Consider the following 21,556-nt stretch of genomic DNA (forward strand, 5'->3'; position numbering starts at 1 on the left):
TTGACTTTTCTTGATCTGGCAATTTCACGGCTTAAAAACAGGGAGGTAACACCTGCAAACTATATTACTAAAACTTAGTTTCATCAAGTTAATGATTATTTTGCATCAAATAAATGTAGGTGTTCATTTTAAATATAGGGACTTAAATGACTTTTTTTTTTAAGATTGATTTACTGTAAAAATTAAATCTATAACTTCAAACCCAACAACTTCATCTGTATTGCAGCTGTTGTACTATTGTAATTCTTCATCTTCCAGTTGCTAAACTAAAATGGAAATAACCTAATGGACGTAAGGTAACAGAAACGGAATAATTCTAAGTCAGGTTTCAAAATTAATACATTTTCCCCATCTGTCCTTTAACATGTGGCCCATTCCAGGCCCCAATCTCCCCTTGCCTCCCAGCCAACTAGCAAGATAATACAGATGGTTACTGCAAAGCTGTTAAGATGTACATCTGAACGCATATTTATCCACTTGGCATGATCCTGCTACAGCTGTAAGTTGATGCAAATCTGCATGACAATGTAGCTTCAGTCTCTTGCCTGTGTGAGAAAGTAGCCATGATATTAATAGCACTGCTTAAGACAATGCCAGGCAAACATGACGTACATGAATGAGTTGAGCCAGCTATGGCAGCACTCTTAATTTACACCTCTGAAAACAAACACTCATCTGGGCATGCGAAACAAGTGCATATCTACACCTACATGCAAATTCATTTTGCTTTTGTTTGGTTTTGGAAGTGGAGACTGATAACACAAGATAACTCCACCAGATGTCATGGTGAAAGGATACTGTGTAGGTGAGGGTTTCATGCAGTCACCAGAAAACAAAACCAAACTACGGTGCTTTATCCTATCCTAAGAACCATTTTAATAAATACAGGTGGCACTGCTAGTCAGTGATAGCTGCTTTTGTTCTGGGTTTGTCTTTGTTCTGGCAGCTGGGAGAGGAGTTTTCATGTATAACAAAAGGAATGCACTTAATAGGCAACACCTGAAAATCCTTCAGGATAATAAAGTACAGCAATAGAAAATGCAAGTTTAGAAAGCATTTCCTGAAAAAAAGCAACAGCACTGGAATCTTCTCTTTATCTCAGGTCAATTGGCTTGTCACAGTGGGAAGGAGATTTGAAAAGGAAATTGCAAGTTCTTAGCAGGTGTGATTGGAGGAATTGAGTTAATAGCCAGCAATCAGTACAGGTTTGGGTAGGGTACTTAAAAATTTAAATGTATGCATAAGCCACAACTACAGAATGCCTGAGCTTTGTCTGGTTTGCAAAAACCAAATGGAAGAACTGTCAATTTAAATCTCAAACAGAAAACAGTACATTTTTACTTAGGTTGCTTAGGTTTAAGTGTTCTTGCATTAAAAATCTCCCTCAAAAGCCCTCAACTGCTTCACCTTGGTACAGCACTCCTCTAGCTACCTAAGAAGGAGAAAAGTAACTGATACAGCCAAACCCAGGCCAAATATGATTGAGGTATATAAGTCATATGTGCCTCTGATCTTGTTGCACACTAGTAGTCAAAGAACCATAAAAAAGCACGGGTTGGACAGGACCTTAAGGTCATCCAGCTCCAACCTCCTGCCATGGGGAGGGCCACCTCACACAAGACCATGCTGCTCAAGGCTCTGTCCAGCCTGGCCTTGAACACAGTCAGGGATGGAGCATTTACGCTTCCAGTGCCAAGAGGATCTGATATGGCATGTGCTTTCAGATGATATGGATTCTTACCATGTGAAATGGTGTTTTGTATCACCCTGTTGGCAGCATATAAATGATTTTTAAACTCCATTTTTCATTGCCATTTCTTCAAGCCATTTAGGCTCCCTAGCTTATTGTTTCATGTGTCAAAAATTAAAAGAATGATAGCTTTCAGATTCGACAAGCTGCTTTATTCCTGCTCCTGAATAATCATGCACTGTATTCAGCAAGCTACAGATACAAATGGGTCCAAGACCACCTCTAACAAGAAAACAGCTTAATTTGAGAGGGCAGGGCAAGCCATCACCTCTCTAAAGAAATGGGACTATATCCCAAAGGCATTATTGTTACTAATGCAATGTAGAGCTTTTCTGTATGGATTCTTTTCAACAGAATTATGAAAGGTGGTCGCTCCTAGACTACTAGTAGTTCCTCTTTCCAACCAAAGAAGGCAGTTGTTACAGGTTGCAGAAAATTATAGGTAAATAAAAGGCAAGAAAATTATAGGACAGTGACAAATATAGTGAATTTCATTTCTACAAGGTTCTATTTCTCTGAGAAAGAGAATAACACAGGTTTTGTATTGTTTTCTCTAACAAACAAATACATACCCTGCAATGAAGTAGTATGAGACTACAGGATGCATCACAAGCTAAATGCAAACTAGCTGTACCTCCAAGGCAAGGAAAGGACAGATCCTATTAAGTACATCATGGTTGGATGCCTCTATGCTCAAAACTGGTAGTTTTAATTAGTGAATTTTTGCATTATTTGAAAACGTTTTTATACTTACTGTGATTCTCTCATCTTTGTCATCGAGAGGGGTACCATCTTTTTTCCATGATATAGTGGGTTCTGGGTGACCTCTTGGGGGCTGACATTCCATCACTGCAGGTTCACCCACAGCTACCATTACATCTGATGGATTTTGTCTGAAGTCATCCCGTAGTACTGAAAGAATAAAGAAAATTAAGTAAAAAATTATCCAGCAATATACCAAAAGCACAGCAAAGTGTTTTGTTTTGGTTCCTGTTGTCGTTATACTTTATATTAAAGAAAAATTCAGTCAATGAATTTCATTTGGAGTCTGCGGATGGTGTGTGGTACTTCCACACTGTAACACAGAAAACCCATGTATAACTTGTATTTAACTTCTAACATGCAACCCAGGTGACTAACTGGCAAAGACGAAAGGCTGACACAGCCGTAGGAGTGTCTGCACACAAGAGCTGCCTTACTGGTGGTACTTGGTATGTTTGCCTAGTATATCTGAACACGTGAGTCACTCTCACCTCTGTGCCTGGCAAGATCGTGGAGCAGATCCCCCTGGAAACTATGCTAAGGCACATGAACAATAATGGGTTGACTGGTGACAGATAATTTGGCTTCACTAAGGGCAAACAGTGCCTAACAAATTTGGTGGCCTTCTACAGTAGAGTTACAGCATCAGTGGATACGGGAAGAGCAACTGACATCATCTGCCTGGACTTGTGCAAGGCATTTGACGCTGTTTTGCATGACATTCTTGTCTCTAAATTGGACAGATGTGATCTGATGGATGGACCACTTCATGGATAAGGAATTGGCTGTTAGTTGCATTCAAAAACTTGTGGTCAACAGCTTGATGTCCAAGCAGAGACCAGTGACAAGTGGTGTCCCTCAGAGGTCAGTGTTAGGATCCTGTTCAACATCTTTGGCTGTGACATGGACAGTGGGATTGAGTGCAACCTCATCAAGTCTGCTCATGAAACCAAGCTGTGTGGTGCAGTCAACACCCTGGAGGGAAGGGGTGCCAGCCTTGAAAGGCTTAGGAAGTGATGTTGGGGCTGTTCAGCCTGGAGAAGAGAAGATTCTGGAGAGACCTTAAACAAACCTTTTAGTACTTCAAGGGCACCTACACAAAATCTGGAGAGGGACTTTTTAAAAGGGAATGCAGTGACAGGACAAGGGGTAATGGCTTTAAACTAAAAGAGGGTAGATTTAGATAAGATATAAAGAAATTCTTTACTGTGAGGGTGGTGAGGCATTGGAACAGGTTGACACAACAAGTTGTGGCTGCCCCATCGTTGGCAGTGTTCAAGGCCAGGCTGGAAGGGGCTTGGAGCAACCTGCCTTAGTGAAAGGTGTCTCTGCCCATGGCAGGGGGTTGGAACCGGATAAGCTTTAAGGTCCCTTGCAATTCAACCATTTTATGATTCCTTTCGTAGATGAAGAAGGCACAATGTCTTCTGCTCAGGTAGGATGTCACGTGGGGAGAAGCATGGCAAAGATTGGATCTTTTGGCACAAGGTCAGCTTGCCAGTAACTCAAAGACTTAGGTTAACGATTGGCCACTGGCCATATGAATTGCACCCATCCTTGAGTTTATGTCAAAAATTAACAACTTCTCAGTTTTTGATGATATTATAGGACACCAAAAATTTGTGAAGCCTTTGCCAAACTCATCTTTGTGATTTGGCTGAGTCTTTTTCAAGAAAAATCACCCCAATAAAAATCTTTCCTGACTTGAGGGAGTCATCGCTTAGCCTGAGCCAGGTCCAGATCCTTCACTCGGAAGTCAATTTTACTATCTTTTCTTAGAAAGAAACATTTTTATTGCAGCTTCGTTACTAGATTTTGTTCTTTCTCATCACTTGGCCAAGCTCAGGCTTAGGAAACTCCAGTTTCCTCCAGTCACCCACTATGAATTTTATCAACAGCTCTGTGATTATTCTTCTTTTTGGGAGAGGAAAGACATCACACTGTGCTCAGCACACCACTACACAGGGACACAATTTAACAGAATAATGGCATTCCTACATCTTGCCAAGTAGGTGGCATCAGGTTTAATCTAAAAATAAATAACTCAAATGATACTAAATAGAACATTCGAGTCCTCTCCACTGCTATTACTCCATCCACACTGAACAAAGAATACAGAATGGAAAAGTACATTACAACCACAGGACTCTTAAGATTTTGATAAGGGTATCTGTCACTCTTCCTACCTGCAGCAATCTTGTGTCAGCAGTAAACACTGAAAAGAATCTGCAGCAAAAAATATATCCCCCAAGCCATGGACCACATACATATGGCCGTTCACTACTCAACACTGGTTTGGTTGTTAATGCCACTTCCAAGTGAGGCATGATATACTGTTAGATGCTAAGGAATGTGGCTGTGCTTACAGACTGGCAGGTACAGCACTGCCACCAAAGCATTCCTATCTGTGAGGTCTTTCTAAAGACCTTTAAAATGATCTGAGGGCAAATGAGTGATCTACTCTGGGACAAAGGTATATATACACACCTTTATCACATACACTGAAAACCTTATGTGCATTTATTCCATTTATACCAAATATGGCATTAATAACCAGATGCAACTTCTTATGTTCCCAAATAACCCTCAAGACATCCAGATACAGTAAACCACATAGTATAAATGCTGAGGCTGACACTCCTTCTGCTTAAGACAAACAATTTTCTGTATTTACTTTAATGGAGACGTGATCTGGCTTGGAGCTGAGACAAAGGGGGCTACTGATCATATTATTATTTCTTTTTATCACTTCTCAAAACTAAAGAATATAAAAGAAGAAACAGAAGTTGCACTGAGTTGCTAAAAACCCTATATATCCAGCTCCCAGTGCAAACAGCACATGAAAGGGCAGAAGAGTTTATTTGCTGCACCTCTGTTCCATTGGAACACAATTAAAGGGGTGTTTTGACCATGAGTAAGAAGCCTCTCATTACTGCTGAAGATTGTATCATTTGAATGAAATTAGGAGATATAAAAAGAAGTGCCCTTAAGTTTCAAAAGAAAAAGAGAATAAAAAAATCAATGGAACTGATCTTAATAAACTGTAAGAGCTTTTCAAGTCTGAAAAGCCTTGTAAATCTAAGAGGAATACCTATCAGATAGCACTTGGGATGGCTTTTAACACCTCTGAAGCAACTAAGAAGTCCAGCAGTAGCATAATAAAAAGAAATTACCTCAGTAATTTCTACACCCCTTAAGTCTTTTATCAGCTTTACAAGCACCGTACCTTGTCTGTAAACCAAGGCTTTTCACAAATGAACCAATGCTTAGTAGAAATGCCTTAGGAGGACATCAAAGGTGCAGGCCATAGGTACATCAAAACAAGTATTTTTTTCCCCATTTACTATGAATTATTTTGGCTCTGACATTACATAATGAAATGCTAACAAAATGTAATCCATTAGAGATTACTCCATAGATAGCTATCATGTAATTATTTTTGCAGCTGTAAAGTAGATACATGCTCAGGTTTCTTTTGCCTCAGGCCCTGGCAATCTTGCATGAAGTTCTAAATTTTAAATTTTCTTTCCTTACTGGAAAAAAAAAAAACCCATAAAATCATATTTTCTCTTCTGTCCTTCATAGTCAAGGCTCACTGTAAATTGAGAATACATTTCCTTTTGACCATATATTAGAAGTACTATAATCCAGTACAGCATGAGCTTTCAGTCACCAAAGGGTCAAATTTCACCACATGCACCTCCTTCAACATATATGCAGCTGGAATGGAAATAGATAAAGAGGACGGCTGTCTTTTCTTCGTATTTTTAACAAATTCAAAGTAGAATCTTCCTAGATATAATCCCCCACCCCCCCCTTCTGACATACAGTGGATAAGGTTTTCTAACATTTTCCTTTTATAGTTTCTGAACTAGAATGAATAATAATTGTCACTGCATAGCCAGGACAACTCCAAGGTCTTCCTGTGTGAACTCTGAACTCCCGTGTTTGTGCTGAAAACACTTTTATGCTATACTTGCTGAACTAATCAGGTTCAAAAGCAACTTTCGTAATTCTCCTTTGAAGTCATCTACCCTTACAACTATTTAATAACATGTACTATTCAAGCAACAAAACAATTGCAGATTCCCCAGAGAATCTTTCCCAGAGCAGAAGTGAACCAGCAATTGCTTGAGGATAAATTTTTACTAACATGCAACATAAGTAAGACAGGCATAACATAAGACAGCCTGAGAAAGTTGGGGCTGTTCGGCCTGGAGGAGAGAAGGCTGCATGGAGACCTCATAGCAGCCTTCCAGTATCTGAAGGGGGTCTATAAAGATGCTGGGGATGGACTCTTCATTAGGGATTGCAGTGATAGGACCAGGGACAACGGGCTGAAACTTAAACAGGGGAAGTTCAGGTTAGAGACAAGGAAGAAGTTCTTTACTGGGAGAGTGGTGAGGCACTGGAAAGGTTGCCCAAAGAAGTGGTGAATGCTCCATCCCTGGCGGTGTTCAAGGCCAGGCTGGACGAGGCCGTGGGCAACATGGTCTAGTGTGAGGCATCCCTGCTCAACGCAGGAGGGTTGGAACTAGTTGATCTTAAGGTCCTTTCCAAACCTAAGTAAGCTATGATTCTGTAAGTAGAGGCAGCATTTTTTTGTATAAACCCTAAAGAGTGCTTTAGGAAATGCAACAACTGGTGTTTTGTTCCTTAAGTTCTTGTTTGGCTACTACGAAAAAGAGTAGGGATTCATTACTGGGTGAAATGGAGGTAAGTAGGCAGGGTTTTTTGCATATACACACTGTAGGTATTTCATTAAGTAACCATGATCTAGTTCAAAGACAATAAAGAAAACACAAGAAGAAAGAAACCAACCTGGAAGCACTAGTGAATAGGTGAGAAGAATGAATCTGTAAGTAGCACACTAATTGCCTTCACACATTACGGATATCATGCCTTAACAGGTGGCATCGTTTGAGAACTAGAAATAAGGAAGTCTGAACATTTTGATTGCATCTCTATTCTAGACACTTCTTGCTAAATCAGCTTGAAGCATTACTCCTACCCACCACAGTAACACAGAATTCCTTGCAATGGGAAATCACATATTTCTCATCAAACCTGAAGAGCTGATAAATATTTTACTGAATTTGGTACCACATTCTGCTGTAAGAATGCTAACATATTAAAAATGTCAGGGTGGGTATGAATCTATGTAATTTAGTATTAGTACTACTTGGCTGATGACACCAGTAAAGAGCTCTGGTAGTCAAAGCAACAAGGAAATATAGCTTTGCTTTAGCGCTCATTCACAGAAACTAGACATAAACCATAACTAGCTGAATTAGAGTTAAATAAAGGCGTTATATGAAACAGCACCAGTTAGATGTATGAACTGGCAGCAATGAAATTAGCTCACACTTGTAAAATGTTAACAAAATGTACTGCCTCAATTACTGTAACTTTTAAGATGTTTCAAAACGTACTCTCTCCAAAGAGTAATGTTTTTTGATCGACTGTTTTTTACAGTGTACCACCAGTCTAGGATCTTGGTATCTACTGAAAGTCAATAGCTACCTTCTCTGGGAAAAAGTGTCATTCCATATTACAGTCAGCAATAAACATTACCAAATACAAGGCCTGCATGCTCCTAATCCATTAATGTAGAAAGAAATCAAGGAGTGCTGCACGTACTGGATCACATCTTTTAAAAGGTGCTGATGACTAGGATTGAATCAAGCAATATGCTACACCGCAAAAGCAGTTCAATTTGAGACTTTTGGCAATAAACATTCTGAATGCATATGAAGATGTTAAAATGTTGCCATTAAGAAACTCACAATTGTTAATCGAAAGAAACGCATGCATAAGGGGCAGGCCCCAGAAAAAGGCTGTGAAAACCCCTAACTGAAAGTTGCTGATGATAATTTACGGATACCACTCACAATCAGTCTGATTTTATTTCACTAGCTGGAGATTTGGGCTTTAAGTATTGCCAGGAATCTTACTGGGCGACACAGCTAGCTGCCATCCCATAACAGTATTTCCACATGGGGAAAGTGTCAATGAATTAGACAATGAATTGGTAATCAATTAAACTACCAAATCTGATAAGCCATATAAAGAGTAATTTTAACTCCTGTGAGAAGGGTAACTGACAGGCCTAAGAGAGCACACTGCAGCACTGGGAAACCTAATTAAAACCTGAAGGATCTGTGATGCCTCAGGCATGAGACTCTCAGAGTATCCCTTAAGTTGACTGAAAACAGAAAAGGAGAAGGGACCTAATTATTAATTTGACTGACTGTACAAAACATGATCCCTCTCAACATCTTCCATGTATTATGGTCTGGGACAAGGCTTTTATTACTTGTAAGTCAGAATTTACCTCCTGGCAGAGTAGATTCATTTGCAGAGGCCTCAGAGACAGTTTCCCTTCAATTGTCCTAAATATTTACACTTATTTTATTTTTTATTGCTATTATTATTCTTTTATTGTCCATTTCATTTTAGAGTTTTGGAGTTAACTGAGTCATGCTTCATTACAGACAGTAATTTTTGTGTAATCACAACAGATTTCCAAATTTATGGATACAAACCAAGGGGTTTCAGACCAAGCTTACAGAATAACTGCACCTTTGGAATATCACATATTATTTTTCCCTAGGCAAAGAAGGGCTTGCTTCCCTAAATGAAATATTTGGGTGAGCTCTGTAAAGAGAGGATTGTTGTTTTTTTTTGTGGTACACTCAAGATTCTCATGTCCAGTTTGCAATGAACTGTTAGTTGTACTAGCCTTCCTTCAAAGCAAAGTGCAACAGAGAAAAAGAATCACATTAAGATGCTGCAGTGAAACCTTGTCTTAGCCCTCCAACTTAAAGCATGAAGACGTAATTGAAATTGCAAAAGAACTATAAGGACCAAACACTGAAAGAGACAAGGTGAGAAGACACTTTATCAAAATGCCAGCATTTTCCTGAACTACTTATTCAAACATTATTTCATTAACAGAATGGTTTTCCCTTTTAAGAAAGAAACGAACTAACCCAGAAACACCAGTGCCCTGTAACTCGGGATTCCAGGGAGAAAATCAAAGGAAGCAATGCATATAGGAAGGGCAAAAGCAAACATTTAGCCAGTTCTCCATGAGAGCTTACAGCTAAGATATATGGAACTGGCAAATGGAGCCAGACTGCAACAGATTCAAAAGGTCTTGCTGCCAAATAGCAAGCTATGCTGGCTTGAGATGTGAAAAACTGACTCTCTTCCCATATTTTCTAAGCTGGAAAATCCTTCAGTAGGCCAAACCTGAAGAAATCTTATTTGTCTTAACTTCTGCTGCTAAAAGAGAAGATACAACTATTCCATAGACTTGCCAATGAAACTGGCAGCACCGTTTCTCAAGTATGGGAAGACTTAAATGGCCAATGTACAATTGCTTAGAGTCATCTTTTCATGCTGGAGAAGCCAAAATCTTATCAGTAGAGACATTTTCTAAGAAATGAAGGTTCCGACGCCTGCAATAACAATGTTTCTACACTATGCATAGCTCTAAATCTGCACACGCACTATGAGACTGTTTTGCTAAGGTCCAGCCTCAAAGCAATAATTTTAGCCATGTCCTTCTGCTTAGCATTCAAATTTAGCATGTTGTAACTGTACCACTACTATGAGTGTTTTTTAAGAGGATTCTATTTCCATGAAAAAAATCCCCATTATGGTGTTAAAGTGTTTGAAAAATATGACATTTTAATATCAGAGAATATACAGTATCATTATCACACTCAAACAGCTAAGTCATATTTTTAATACTCTGGAAAATGCTATTCCCCCATTACATCTGAGGTCAAGCCTGAAACATCAGTCAGAAGGTGCAAGATGCAGGCACTTCATATGACTGAGTGGCTAATTCTAAATAACAGCACAGCTAAGAACAGCGTCTGTTGGTGTCAGACACCATAGCAAAGCCACAATGCTCAAAAATGAGTGGCTACGTACACTTTTATTCTGTTCTATTGTTACTATATACAATTTTATTCTCTTGAAAAGAACTACAGACCACAAAGCTCCACCAGCTTTTCCCATCTCTCCAGACTGCTATGCAGCAGGACATACCCAAGTGAGATAGTGGCTGTTTGGTTAACTATACTCTGAATGTTCAAATGCATGAATATATCATTCTTATGGTCATGTTGCCTGTTTTTTTTTTTTAGCCTCCCAAAACAATCTAAGTGTAAACTGACAACAGATTGCTCCAGATTACATTTATGCCATGGATCATGTACTTTTCCAACTACTTTTGCTGGTTTTAGAAAACAGTCCAGGAAACCACCTCAGGGGGAAATGGCAGACAGCCTTATACAGAGGTCATAGAGAAATATAGTCTTCATCTAATTCAATTAACTGCTTTGAGTTAGATCCCAAATGGCAGAGGCAAGTGCTTGTTCTATTTCAGGCATGTTCTAAGATATGAATCATTCTGCTTTCTCAGTATAAAGAGGCATGGTGCAATATCATGCACTCACATTTTTTGTTGTTCAGAATTTGAAAAACATCTAGACAGATGTCTTAATGATTTACAGTGATAGCTCTTCATTTAGACAACCATCTAAAGGCTTCAAAGAGTGAAAAATTCTATGTGGAGCATTACAAAAAGTAGTGAAGTTTAATAGCTCCAATAATGAAAAATGGGTTTGTAAGCAAATGGACATTACCCAATTCACCAAGCTGGAACACTGAATTGCAACCCTCAGAGATTTATATGCTATCATAAATGGCAAGACAATAAAATCATGCAGAAAAGTGCTCCTGCATTTGGACTCTTATTCTGGCTTCAATCCCTATGAGATAGTCAAAGGCAACATGCCAACCGATCAATATGTTAGTATTCAACGTGCAGTAAGTGCTACTGAATAAAAATCAGAGAAACACTGCCTATTAGCAGAGCCTGCCTTATTGCTGGCAGGAAGGACTGCATGAAGTTTTGGATCATCCCATGTGGTAAAACAGCAGCCAGCAGTCTGATTCAGAATTAACAAAAGGAAACAGAGGGCGATGCTCAGTGTGAACACAAATGCACATAAACCCAGCCAGATTTCATTACTGAAGATTTTAATTTTGATTAAATGCTTCCTTTTATATTGGATCACATTTATTGTTTTCAACCCTGTGTTTTCATTAATATTTTAATGCACACTGAACATTAAGTTGCGTAACTTCAGTGTTGCGGCTAAAGATAGCATCTTTAATAACAGCTACAAAAGAGATGCTGGCACTCATGGCTGCCCAACTTGGTAATGCCGTGAGGCACTGTGGGCTGGTAGGGACTTCAGAGCATGCAAGACAGGGCATCCGCACTCACCACCAAGGAGGAGGAAAAGTGGATGACTCTTAACGTTAGCTTAGGCTGTTTGAAAAAGGAACTTATAAATCCATTCTAGACAAAACAAACCACCTAATGGAAATGCCTCTGAAAGTGTAAAGGATCAATCAAGGTGGTGAGTGCATTTGGTGGAAATGCTGCTTTCCCCTTTGTTTTATACCCTCTGAGGCACTGCAGTACCGTGAAACTCCTTAAAACCTTCACACGAAACAGCAGTAAAGAAACTGTAACATGGAATTTTAGTAATGTGACTGTTGGGTTTTCCCCTTTCCTTTTGCTATTTCTACCTCCTAATAATGAAACTTCAATTTGGACAAAATTTAAGAGCCTATACTTCTTGATTTCATACGAACTACACTCCATTTCTCCTGCCATTACATACCTGAACCGTAGGTACCATGATACACCCAACAAAGACCTACCAAATATGTTAATTCAATTCTTATCAGTCCTAAGCAGCCTGTATAGGTTAATTTCCTGGTAAACCACAAGACTCCTAAATTGCCATTAAGAATTGTTATAAAGAGGAGAAACAAATGTGGTATTGTGTGGGACCAGGATTCTTCTGTTTCTTTATGAACTCTGCATAGAATTAAATTTTAAAGTTAGTCCAGAGGACTTGTTCTTTTCTGTATGCTTAAGCACAAAATAAGACACGATCTAGATTATTAGTTGATGCATGAAGTCATACATTTTCAAGACAGTTTTAAAAAGGAAACGCGTTGCAACTCATTTTGATAAAGAGGATATAGAGAAGCCAGTGAATTCACAAGATAAAAGCTACTGCTATCTTCTGATAACTAACTCAGAACTGAGTTTAAGGGAAAAAAAACCCAACCCCAAAACACTACCTGGATTGCCAAAATCCTTATGCATGTTTTCCAGATAGACTTTGAGTATACATTTTTATTGTTACAGAGATTCCTAGTAATCAAAACCTGTTTTGGTGCTGCTTACCTTTATTGTTAGGCACTTTAAAACTTACTGGTGAATGGTACCATGGAGGTTATTCACTGTTACTCATTACTGTCTTTAGTACAGAACAACATTGGTTTCAGAAGCCTACAGCCAGGAACAATTTCAACTTGTTTTCTCACCCTACCTAGTTAGTGTAGAGAGAAGCTGTATCAGGCATGTCAGAACTGCACAGATCAGAAATTCGTCAGGTCTCTGGACTGCACATTTCTATGGGACTCCAGTAAATACAAAAGGTTTAGTAAAAGAAATTAAAGAAATAATTTTGGCTTCTCTTGCTTCTCCTTGGTTGATTCCAAACAAATCATAAAACCTTGTCTGGGTCAGGGCCACACTCTGAAAGAAATATCCAAATCTTCTCCACCAACATGGCTTGGATTTATGTCTTGAGATGGGGCTTGGAATTCAAAAACTGGTTAGTTGGAGGGGGATGGCTGGAACTATACCAGAAGACAAACACCAGTTTCCAGTGGAAGTTCAGGCAACAGACCAAACTGGAGTCCTCTGGAAACATGCACTGTGGACACTGTTTCTCAGGCCAGTTATTTCCCTCTATAAGTACACTTCTATTGGTTGGTCCTACTTGCAGCTACTTGCTGTAGACATAACATACATATAGCAGAACTAAGAACATCTGGTATCTTTAAAAAATAAATACCCATATTAACAGCCACTATAACAATCTTATAAACAACAGATAAGTTTTAAGTTCCTATTGATGGTTTTCTTTCAGTCTACGTATCCATTTAGTAGATTTTAGCTAGTGATTATAAATCTAATCAGGAGCAAGAGGGCTAACCGAAAAATGACACAAGCCTTTTCTTGTCAGAAACAAGAAAATGCAAGCTAATAAATAAGAATCTTCAAAGCCATTATATTTCTTTGCGTAATAGAATCTAAAGCAAAAAGAGAAGTTATTTTTGCTACAGAAAGAGCTTTGACATTGCCTATGTGCTTGAATGAAATTGATTGGTGTCTTTCAGGAGCTTACCATGACAAGTGATTACTCAGAAGCTTTCCTGGACTTTAAGACTGAGGTACTACACTTGATGAGGCAGAAAATGCTTTTAAACAGTAGACAGTTCTAATGCTTATGCAAACTGTAAGGTGCATATTGGTTTTCTTTGCCATGTTTCTTGTTCACTTTAGAGCAGTTAGATACTCGTCTCAGAACTAAATACACAGTGTGTATTACATAGTACCAAAATTGCAATACGTATGTGCTACAACTAGATGTTGAAATATATTTGTGTATTTTGGATTTGTGAAGGGGAAGGAGTACATCTATTGTGTCCTTGCTAAAGCCACAGAAATAATAGTATTATAGATCCATAAAACCATTGAATCAATGCACCTGGTCTAAAATGGGAACCCTTAAGAATGTAACAGGAAGCAGGAGGAAAAAAGTGAGTGCTCTTACCACTGAACAGGAGTAAGCAGTGCCACTAGCATTTATTGCCATTATTGTGTCAAACTTGTTTTCACTGTGAGTCTACATGAACAATGTCCACGTAGTCTTTGCTATTTTAACATGTAGAACTATGAAACAGACAAAAGTATGTGATCTCTCAGAGGAAAATTTTGTAAAGAGCAAAGTGGTAACTCTATACATATTCATCTAAAAACTCAGTAACAAATACCTCACTAAATTCTGTCAAGGTTCATGGAAACAAATGGGATTTCTATATAACACATTTGGATACAGGCCATTATCAAACTGCCTAGAGATTTAATCAGCAGAGGACACTCTCAGCAAAACAAGACTGATGCTATATAATCAGAAACACCACAGCTGTAAACAATGGAAATGCACATTATTCCCAAACAGTATAAATAATTTAAGACTTCCAGAACTGAAATTAATCTACATACCATTTGAAGCACACAGAACCACCAATTCAGACAGAATAATAAAAGGTAAGGGAAAAACAGATGGATAATTAAAAAGATACTTTCCATGTGGGAATACACTTAGCTTAGCACTGCCTGTAACAAGTGAAGAAATAAATATCAAGGAAATCCTATTATGCACACGTATATTTTATATGATTTTTATTTCCCCCCCACTAGGGATTGGGTTTTTTTTTCCTGTGGTGTGATTGGACACTGAACCCGCTATATCCATCAACATCTACCTGATTAACTCTTCAGCTCTTTGAAGGGTCAGTGTTTTATAGGGCACTATTTGCAGAGAGATGGAAACAAGCTGATCTGCCCATATTTGAGATGGGCATTCTTTTTTTTTAGTCCATACTGCCCTAGAAGCCCATACCCTTTTATCCCCAGATGAAGTCTCAACAGCACACTTCAAAGGAAAAAGATACTCATGGTGTCTTAACCTTTCCTTTGAAACTGAATCTGTAGATCCAATACCATCTAGCAAGGCTAATTGCATAGTATGCAAGGGAATTACTGTTATTTCGATATAACCCACCATAGAGAAATGATGAAAGCTCAGGCACTGTTGTAACAAGCTTCACATAGAGACAGCACCACAGACACACTATGAAAGGCAAATATCTTGCACAGGTAAAATGGGAAAATTTCACAAATGATCTTTAAAACCCTTCCAATTTTATTCAAATATCAGCAGCTTATCCTGCAAATAAAAGGAAAAGGAGGGCAGGGGGAGGAGGGAATGCAGGTATGAAAAAGGTAAGTGATTTCATGGTTAGATGTTACTATCCTTAATCATATTAACTCACTCTACCTGCGATTTTGTTACATTCAAATCTTCTTACCCTCTGCAAGCTTTTTTTTTCCTGTAACACAAGTCCAAATTACCCTACAAGTTGATTTAAGTAGGAAAAATACAGAAATTCAAGGGAAACTAATAAGAAAATTTCATCATAAAAAGGATTTTTATTTCTCATGAAGCAAGCAACAGTGCTAAAAAGAAAATCATGAAGAGTGGCATGTGCACAAGAAGAAGTACGACCTAAACAGCAATCTGGAAAACTCTTACTATGTTAAACAGCTTCTATTGTAAGAATATAAACAAAAGGTGACTAATTCAGAGACAACTAGAAGCTTTAAAGTAAAAAAGAGGAACCTTCTGCTCTTCACCATGAAAGTTCATACCTTTCATCAGTTCAATTACTTCTATCAATGCAAAAATAAAAGAGAAATATTGGAACCCAAGTTAGAAAAGTGCCTAAGCATGTCCCAGACTTTCTGAAGCAACAGTAAGTGTAAGATGCTTAGATGTTTTCTTCAGTTGTTGACCTGTCAGCTCTCCCTATAAATATCAAAAGCAGGGAAAAGGGTCTTCAATCTCGCTAAAGTACAAGCATGGTTTTCAGGTTAAAAAACCACCCAAAAGACACACACAGAAAAACCCAACCCAAACCAATCATCACTTTTACAGAACGGGAGCTGCCTTCTCTATTACTTCCTCACATAAGAGTGAGGAGGTACAATGACAAGAGTAACATTCAGCACCGCTTTATGCTATCAGTGGTTATACACTGGGGACCGTGCTTAATCTTATTCAGAACTCAACAGCTGAACCTAAAGTCGCTATGAAGTACCAGGGATTCAAAACAGCTTTCTCCATTCAAGGATATTGGAGGGTTTTCTTTGGTTTGGGGATTTCTTGTTGTTGTTTGGGGTATTTTAATATTTAGCATGTAAAGAGGTTGGAAATTGTCACAATGAACATGTGTAGGTTTATATATCTATAGATACAGACATATTCCTGTACTGGCCAGATACTCCATCAACATACCTTTTGCTTTTCATGTTTCCGAATAACTGTGATGTACTAGCATGTGCGTTTATTGTTTATGATAGAATAAAATGTGTCTAGATTTTATAAATGTTTGCTTTAGACAACATGATCAACTGATGCCAATCAGGTTTTTAAAGGCAGCCAAATTTTCCAGAAACAGGCTGGATGTTATTTAGTAATTTTAACTATTTTTCCATGTGGATCACTATTATTAGCACGTACATTCAGCAAACACTGAAATCATGATCCAAAAAAGACTGAAACAATCAGCCAGCATTTTAAAGACATTTTATGTCAAATGCAAGAGTTAAGCCTGAAACCTTTGAATTACATGTATTGGTTTTTTTAAACAGCCATGAAAAAGAGCACAGAAAATAAGGTTACTTTTAATTAAACAGAGAAATTAATATCTAGCGCAAAATAACATATTATTGATGTGTTAATTAAAATATTGTATTCAGAAAGATAAATACATTAGTAAGCCAGAAGGATCTGGCCTTATTTTATTATACTGTAACAGAGAGGAAACAGAGTTAAACAGATGGCACTCAGGATTTCTCAATGAGTTCAGCGTCTGTGAGTACACGTTGCATAAACGCCAATTAAAATGTGTCCGAGTAAATTTAAATCCCTTGCTGACAGAATACAAGCCAACCTAGGTGGCTTAAGACCAAGGTTCACCTTAATCGTCTGCTCAACTTGTAGCAAGATCCTCTCAAATTGTACAGACATTCCGAGAGAAATAATAAAACAGCATTCTTATTGATTTGTATTTATTTACATTTGTAACTCCCTTCTCAAGTGTTGGGCCAAAGCACAAAGGAAAGAAGAAAAGTACTTTTTGTGAGTTGTTGATGAGTCTGATCTAAAAAAAACATACTTCTTTGATTTAAAAAGCTTCTCCAGAACTTTCCTTTTGGGTAGTTTTATGAAAAGATTACTTTAGAAGTGTCTTGATATGGTTTATTAACCACACAAGCTGCTTTTTGCTCCCCTTTACTTGATTATTGACAAATTACTATCTCAATTTTTCATACATTGCAAAGTAAATGTTGAATATTATCTAATAAAATACATACAGAAAAGGCTACAGTGAAAAGTTAAAGCTCTGTTGTTATGCAACCCTATAGCAGTTCTAGCTTAATTTGGCATTCAAATGTCTTGCAATAATGCACAGAGATGAGTAACTCTGTGATTAACTTTGTGATTTTAACATGTATTTCAAGAATTACAAAGTCCAGACTAGCAGGTCTGTACCTAAGAAAGCTGAGCATCCACTCTCATGAGAAAAGAGATGGCCTTTCTATGATAAACTGAGCCTTCCATAAAGATTTGGTATCAATGACTGAACTGAGGCAAACGTACAACAAGCAAAGCTTGGATCTTTGCAAAGCTAATCAATTAAGTCCCCTTATGCATAATCCATGTGTGCAGCCTTTTCCCATACCAATTATTTCATGCTGGCAGCGTTTTGTTGAAGGGAAAGCCAGTCAGAAACTATAAAACATACAACACAACAGCAAGTGAAATTAAATGCCAGAAGTGCAAATTACTATGTAGGAAATGAAATCTGAACTATTCATGCATGTATACATACCAGCAATAAATTAATTAATTGTAGTCAGGGAAAAGACCTAAATGTCATTAGGAAGAGTGCAATGGTAACACTGGTGCCACACTTAGCAACTAGAAAATGAAAGCTTTCCTTGAAACTGGGAAACAAAGGTTTATCACTGTTTTCTACAATAGCAGGAATAATTTACTGGGAAAAGCAACACACAGTCCCAAACAAGAAAAGCTGTCATTCAAAATACCATTACCAAGAAAAATAAACCAAAAACCTTCCAAGCACTGGCAGCATTTAGCACAGAAATGAGGGAGGCTGAAGGAAGGAAAGACACACGGACAATGCAATTTGGCATTGCTGAAAATATGTCCTGGTGCACACCAAGGGTGTGCAAACAACCGATGGTGTCCACTGGATGCTCTTTCTGTCTTCTATCTTTACCTGCTGAAATAAGCCTTTTTTGCCAAACTCATCTGAAAAGATGATATAGAAAGAAGAGCAAATTCAATGGACAAATGGAACCACCCTTTAGAGTCAAATCTGCCTTCATGCAGGAGAGAACGAGCAAAGAGTAAGGGCAGGTCTGTGAGATACATTCTTCTTTTGTACTTCTTCTGCTGTCCAGTTATTGTCCTTGATTGCACCTGCGCTTGATTCCTTCTATTTTCCAGCCCCCTTCAGAGGCTTTATATCCTTGCCTCTTAAAGGTTTCACCTAAGTCAGGACAGGCCCATTCCCCCATAGCCAAATGTCACACACATCACTGCAAACTGCAAGATTTTTGAAAGGGATTTCATACCTTTTCATGGCAGAAGCACCTCTAGCTTCACAAACAAGTTTTGCAACTGATGTTTCAGACATACTTGTCTCAGAGGTCTTGGAAAACAAAAAGATGGATCAGGCCCTACCAAGCACTAATCCTCACAATGACTGCAACAATGCTTAGATTAGATTCTTTACCTTAGCTTGTGATAAGCAAAATAAAATGATTCAACAATTGCTGTAATTCTCTGCAGTTGCACAAAGAATAAGCACTTAAAGATTCAGCTGAGCAGCTTTCATTGTTTTCTACTGTACCTGCTGTTCTATTTGTTCAGAAGAGGTGACCTTCTAGTAACCTTGTTCTGTGGCTATGAATGAATGGAAATCTGAGTCTGACCTCACTTTATGACCTCTATAAAAAGAATTATACTACAGTGTTTTGCATCTTCATGTCAGCATGCCAGATAAATATTTAATTCAATTGCTAGCCGGATAATGCATTTTCAAAACAACTCACTATGCTGAATGTGTCTTAAAATATATTGCTAAATTAAGCAAAAATTCAACTAATTTTTAAATGTTTAAATATATTTGACATCTAAGAAATATTGAACACATAGTGAGAATGCATTATGCATTGAAAAAGTTTTCGCTCCCATTAGGAAGCAGTATCTATGAATAATACATCTTTTTCTAATGTCTTTTTATGTACACAAAAACATCAATTTGTACCTAGCTTGAAAGAAATCTAAATTACAGGTAAGCCATCTAATGTGTCCCTTACTACCTTTTGGCAAGCTTAGTCTAATCAGAGTTTTTCCACTAAATTACCCAGATCAACAGAAAGCCTGCACAATTATACCCCGCTCTCTAAAACAGCACATGATCTTTGCTCATGTGGGTAATTGCCAGGGTGGAAAATTGCAGTGAGGATGATGGTACAGATGTTCTTTTGCAGTTGACCAAACAAAATGAAAGAAAGCAAAAAAATCCCTGTTTCATAATGACTTCTATTTAAAATGCAGCGGGTTACACACGTCCACACACGTGGAAACAAATATAATGGGGATTTTCAATAGATTTTTCTTATTAAAATTATGTTTTCTGTTGTTAGGTTAGATTTTAAGGAAGAAAAAGTATTAATAAAACATCCACTTCTGAAAAACAAACATTCAATGTTTGTAAACTGTAACAATGTACACTATGATACTTACTAGTTAAAACTGTTGAAGAGTTTTCCATAGCGGGATAGCTACACTAGAGAAAATCTTTCTCACTTCTATGCAAAGATGAAAGAGAAGCAATCTCAGCATGGAAAAGATAAAAAGAGATTTGTCTGATATCGTTATTTCTGCTACATTTACTGTCTCCATGACTGAAAACAGGAATTGTACTTTAAGGGGATACAGGTATGTTATCGTGAGTAATGTCGCATGTATTTACCAGAGACTGTTGCAAAATCATGCCCACAGAAGGGACATCTCATCTATTTTCCAAATTTAACAATACACCGCCCTCCTAACATCTTGTTGTTGCTCCCACAGGTACACCTTGGGAGCTTGGGAGCTGTGGGATTTTGTTGTTTGTTTCAATTAATTTACTTTACGATTTTACATTGTATTACAATTTATTCACTTTGTGCCCAAAACTCATCATTAAGTTTTTGAACATTTAGGTTATTTCCAGAGATGCCTTGCTTAGTTCTCAAATACAAAGCAAAACAAATAAGCCCAAGCAAGTAGTTTGCAACAACATACATCAGCACCAGTCTTCAGTTATAGCAATACAGAGTGATTATGATTTTTTCTGTCACAGAGAGACAAAACAAGAAAAGGAGACAAAGGACCATGCAAAGGTGGTAGAGAGCTTAGAAGAGCATCTGTTTAAAGCTAGACCACCACAGAATCCCTCCATATAGGCGACAGCAGTTGTTTCTATCAAAATGAGTAGCGTAATTTCTTTTACCAACACTGAGAAATACCTGGGCTGGAGATCTTCCACCAGTGTATCCAGAAGCAACTGAGATTTGTATGATGTTACGCTTCCTAGCTTTCTGTCCCTCAACAGTTTAAGTATTCAAGAGTGCGAAGGACACAAGATAACGGGTGTCTTATATGCACGAAATCTTGCTTTTGTAAGAGTTACAAGAATCTGCATTTCAAGAATAGCTGCATAACTAATTCTGGTGAGGTAGGTACAGGCCAGAGGAAATCATCACTCACCTATAGTCTAACAGCACTTCACTGTTTTCTATCTTCAAGCAGACCTTTGTCTTAGTTTGAGTTCCATGGACACAGATTACCCTTTCTTATTCAACATGGATATGAACAAGATCACGAGGCATCCAAGTCACACTCAGTCAGCATGCTGCTATCCCCTCTTTCAAGGGCTCCATTATTTCTAAGACTACTATTGGGAAAGGAAGAACAACTCAAAGATAACATGAGATACAGGACTAGGTATGAATTACCCTCAGCCTCATTTCTCACAAAAGTAAGATGCTTACACATCTGGATGAAGAGAAACAACTGGAAATAACCAATAAAGTTATCAGCTCTGCTCAAGAAATACAGCATCTATTTTACGGTACCCAACTCAGTATCTTGCAAAGCCAGTAGCTGCTGCATGAAATCTTGCTGGCACTTTTTACAACTCCCTTCATTACTGGTTTTTTTTCTGCAT

General features: G+C 38.0%; 1 protein-coding gene across 8 annotated transcripts in view; it reads right to left on the reverse strand.

The window, feature by feature from the left end:
* The window catches only part of ROBO1 (roundabout guidance receptor 1), a 696,828-nt gene that overhangs the window by 109,146 nt on the left and 566,126 nt on the right, over positions 1-21,556 (reverse strand). For all 8 annotated transcript variants that reach the window (XM_061357727.1, XM_061357725.1, XM_061357729.1 and 5 more), the window contains one exon: positions 2,505-2,662. In XM_061357727.1, the coding sequence (XP_061213711.1) occupies positions 2,505-2,662 (158 nt within the window). The remainder of the gene's footprint in view (positions 1-2,504; positions 2,663-21,556) is intronic.

This window comes from Neopsephotus bourkii, unplaced genomic scaffold (genome assembly GCF_033783945.1).
Source record: "Neopsephotus bourkii isolate Nb327-2 ecotype Australia unplaced genomic scaffold, CSIRO-AGI_Nbou_v1 NB_911, whole genome shotgun sequence".
NCBI classification, from domain to species: Eukaryota; Metazoa; Chordata; class Aves; order Psittaciformes; family Psittacidae; genus Neopsephotus; species Neopsephotus bourkii.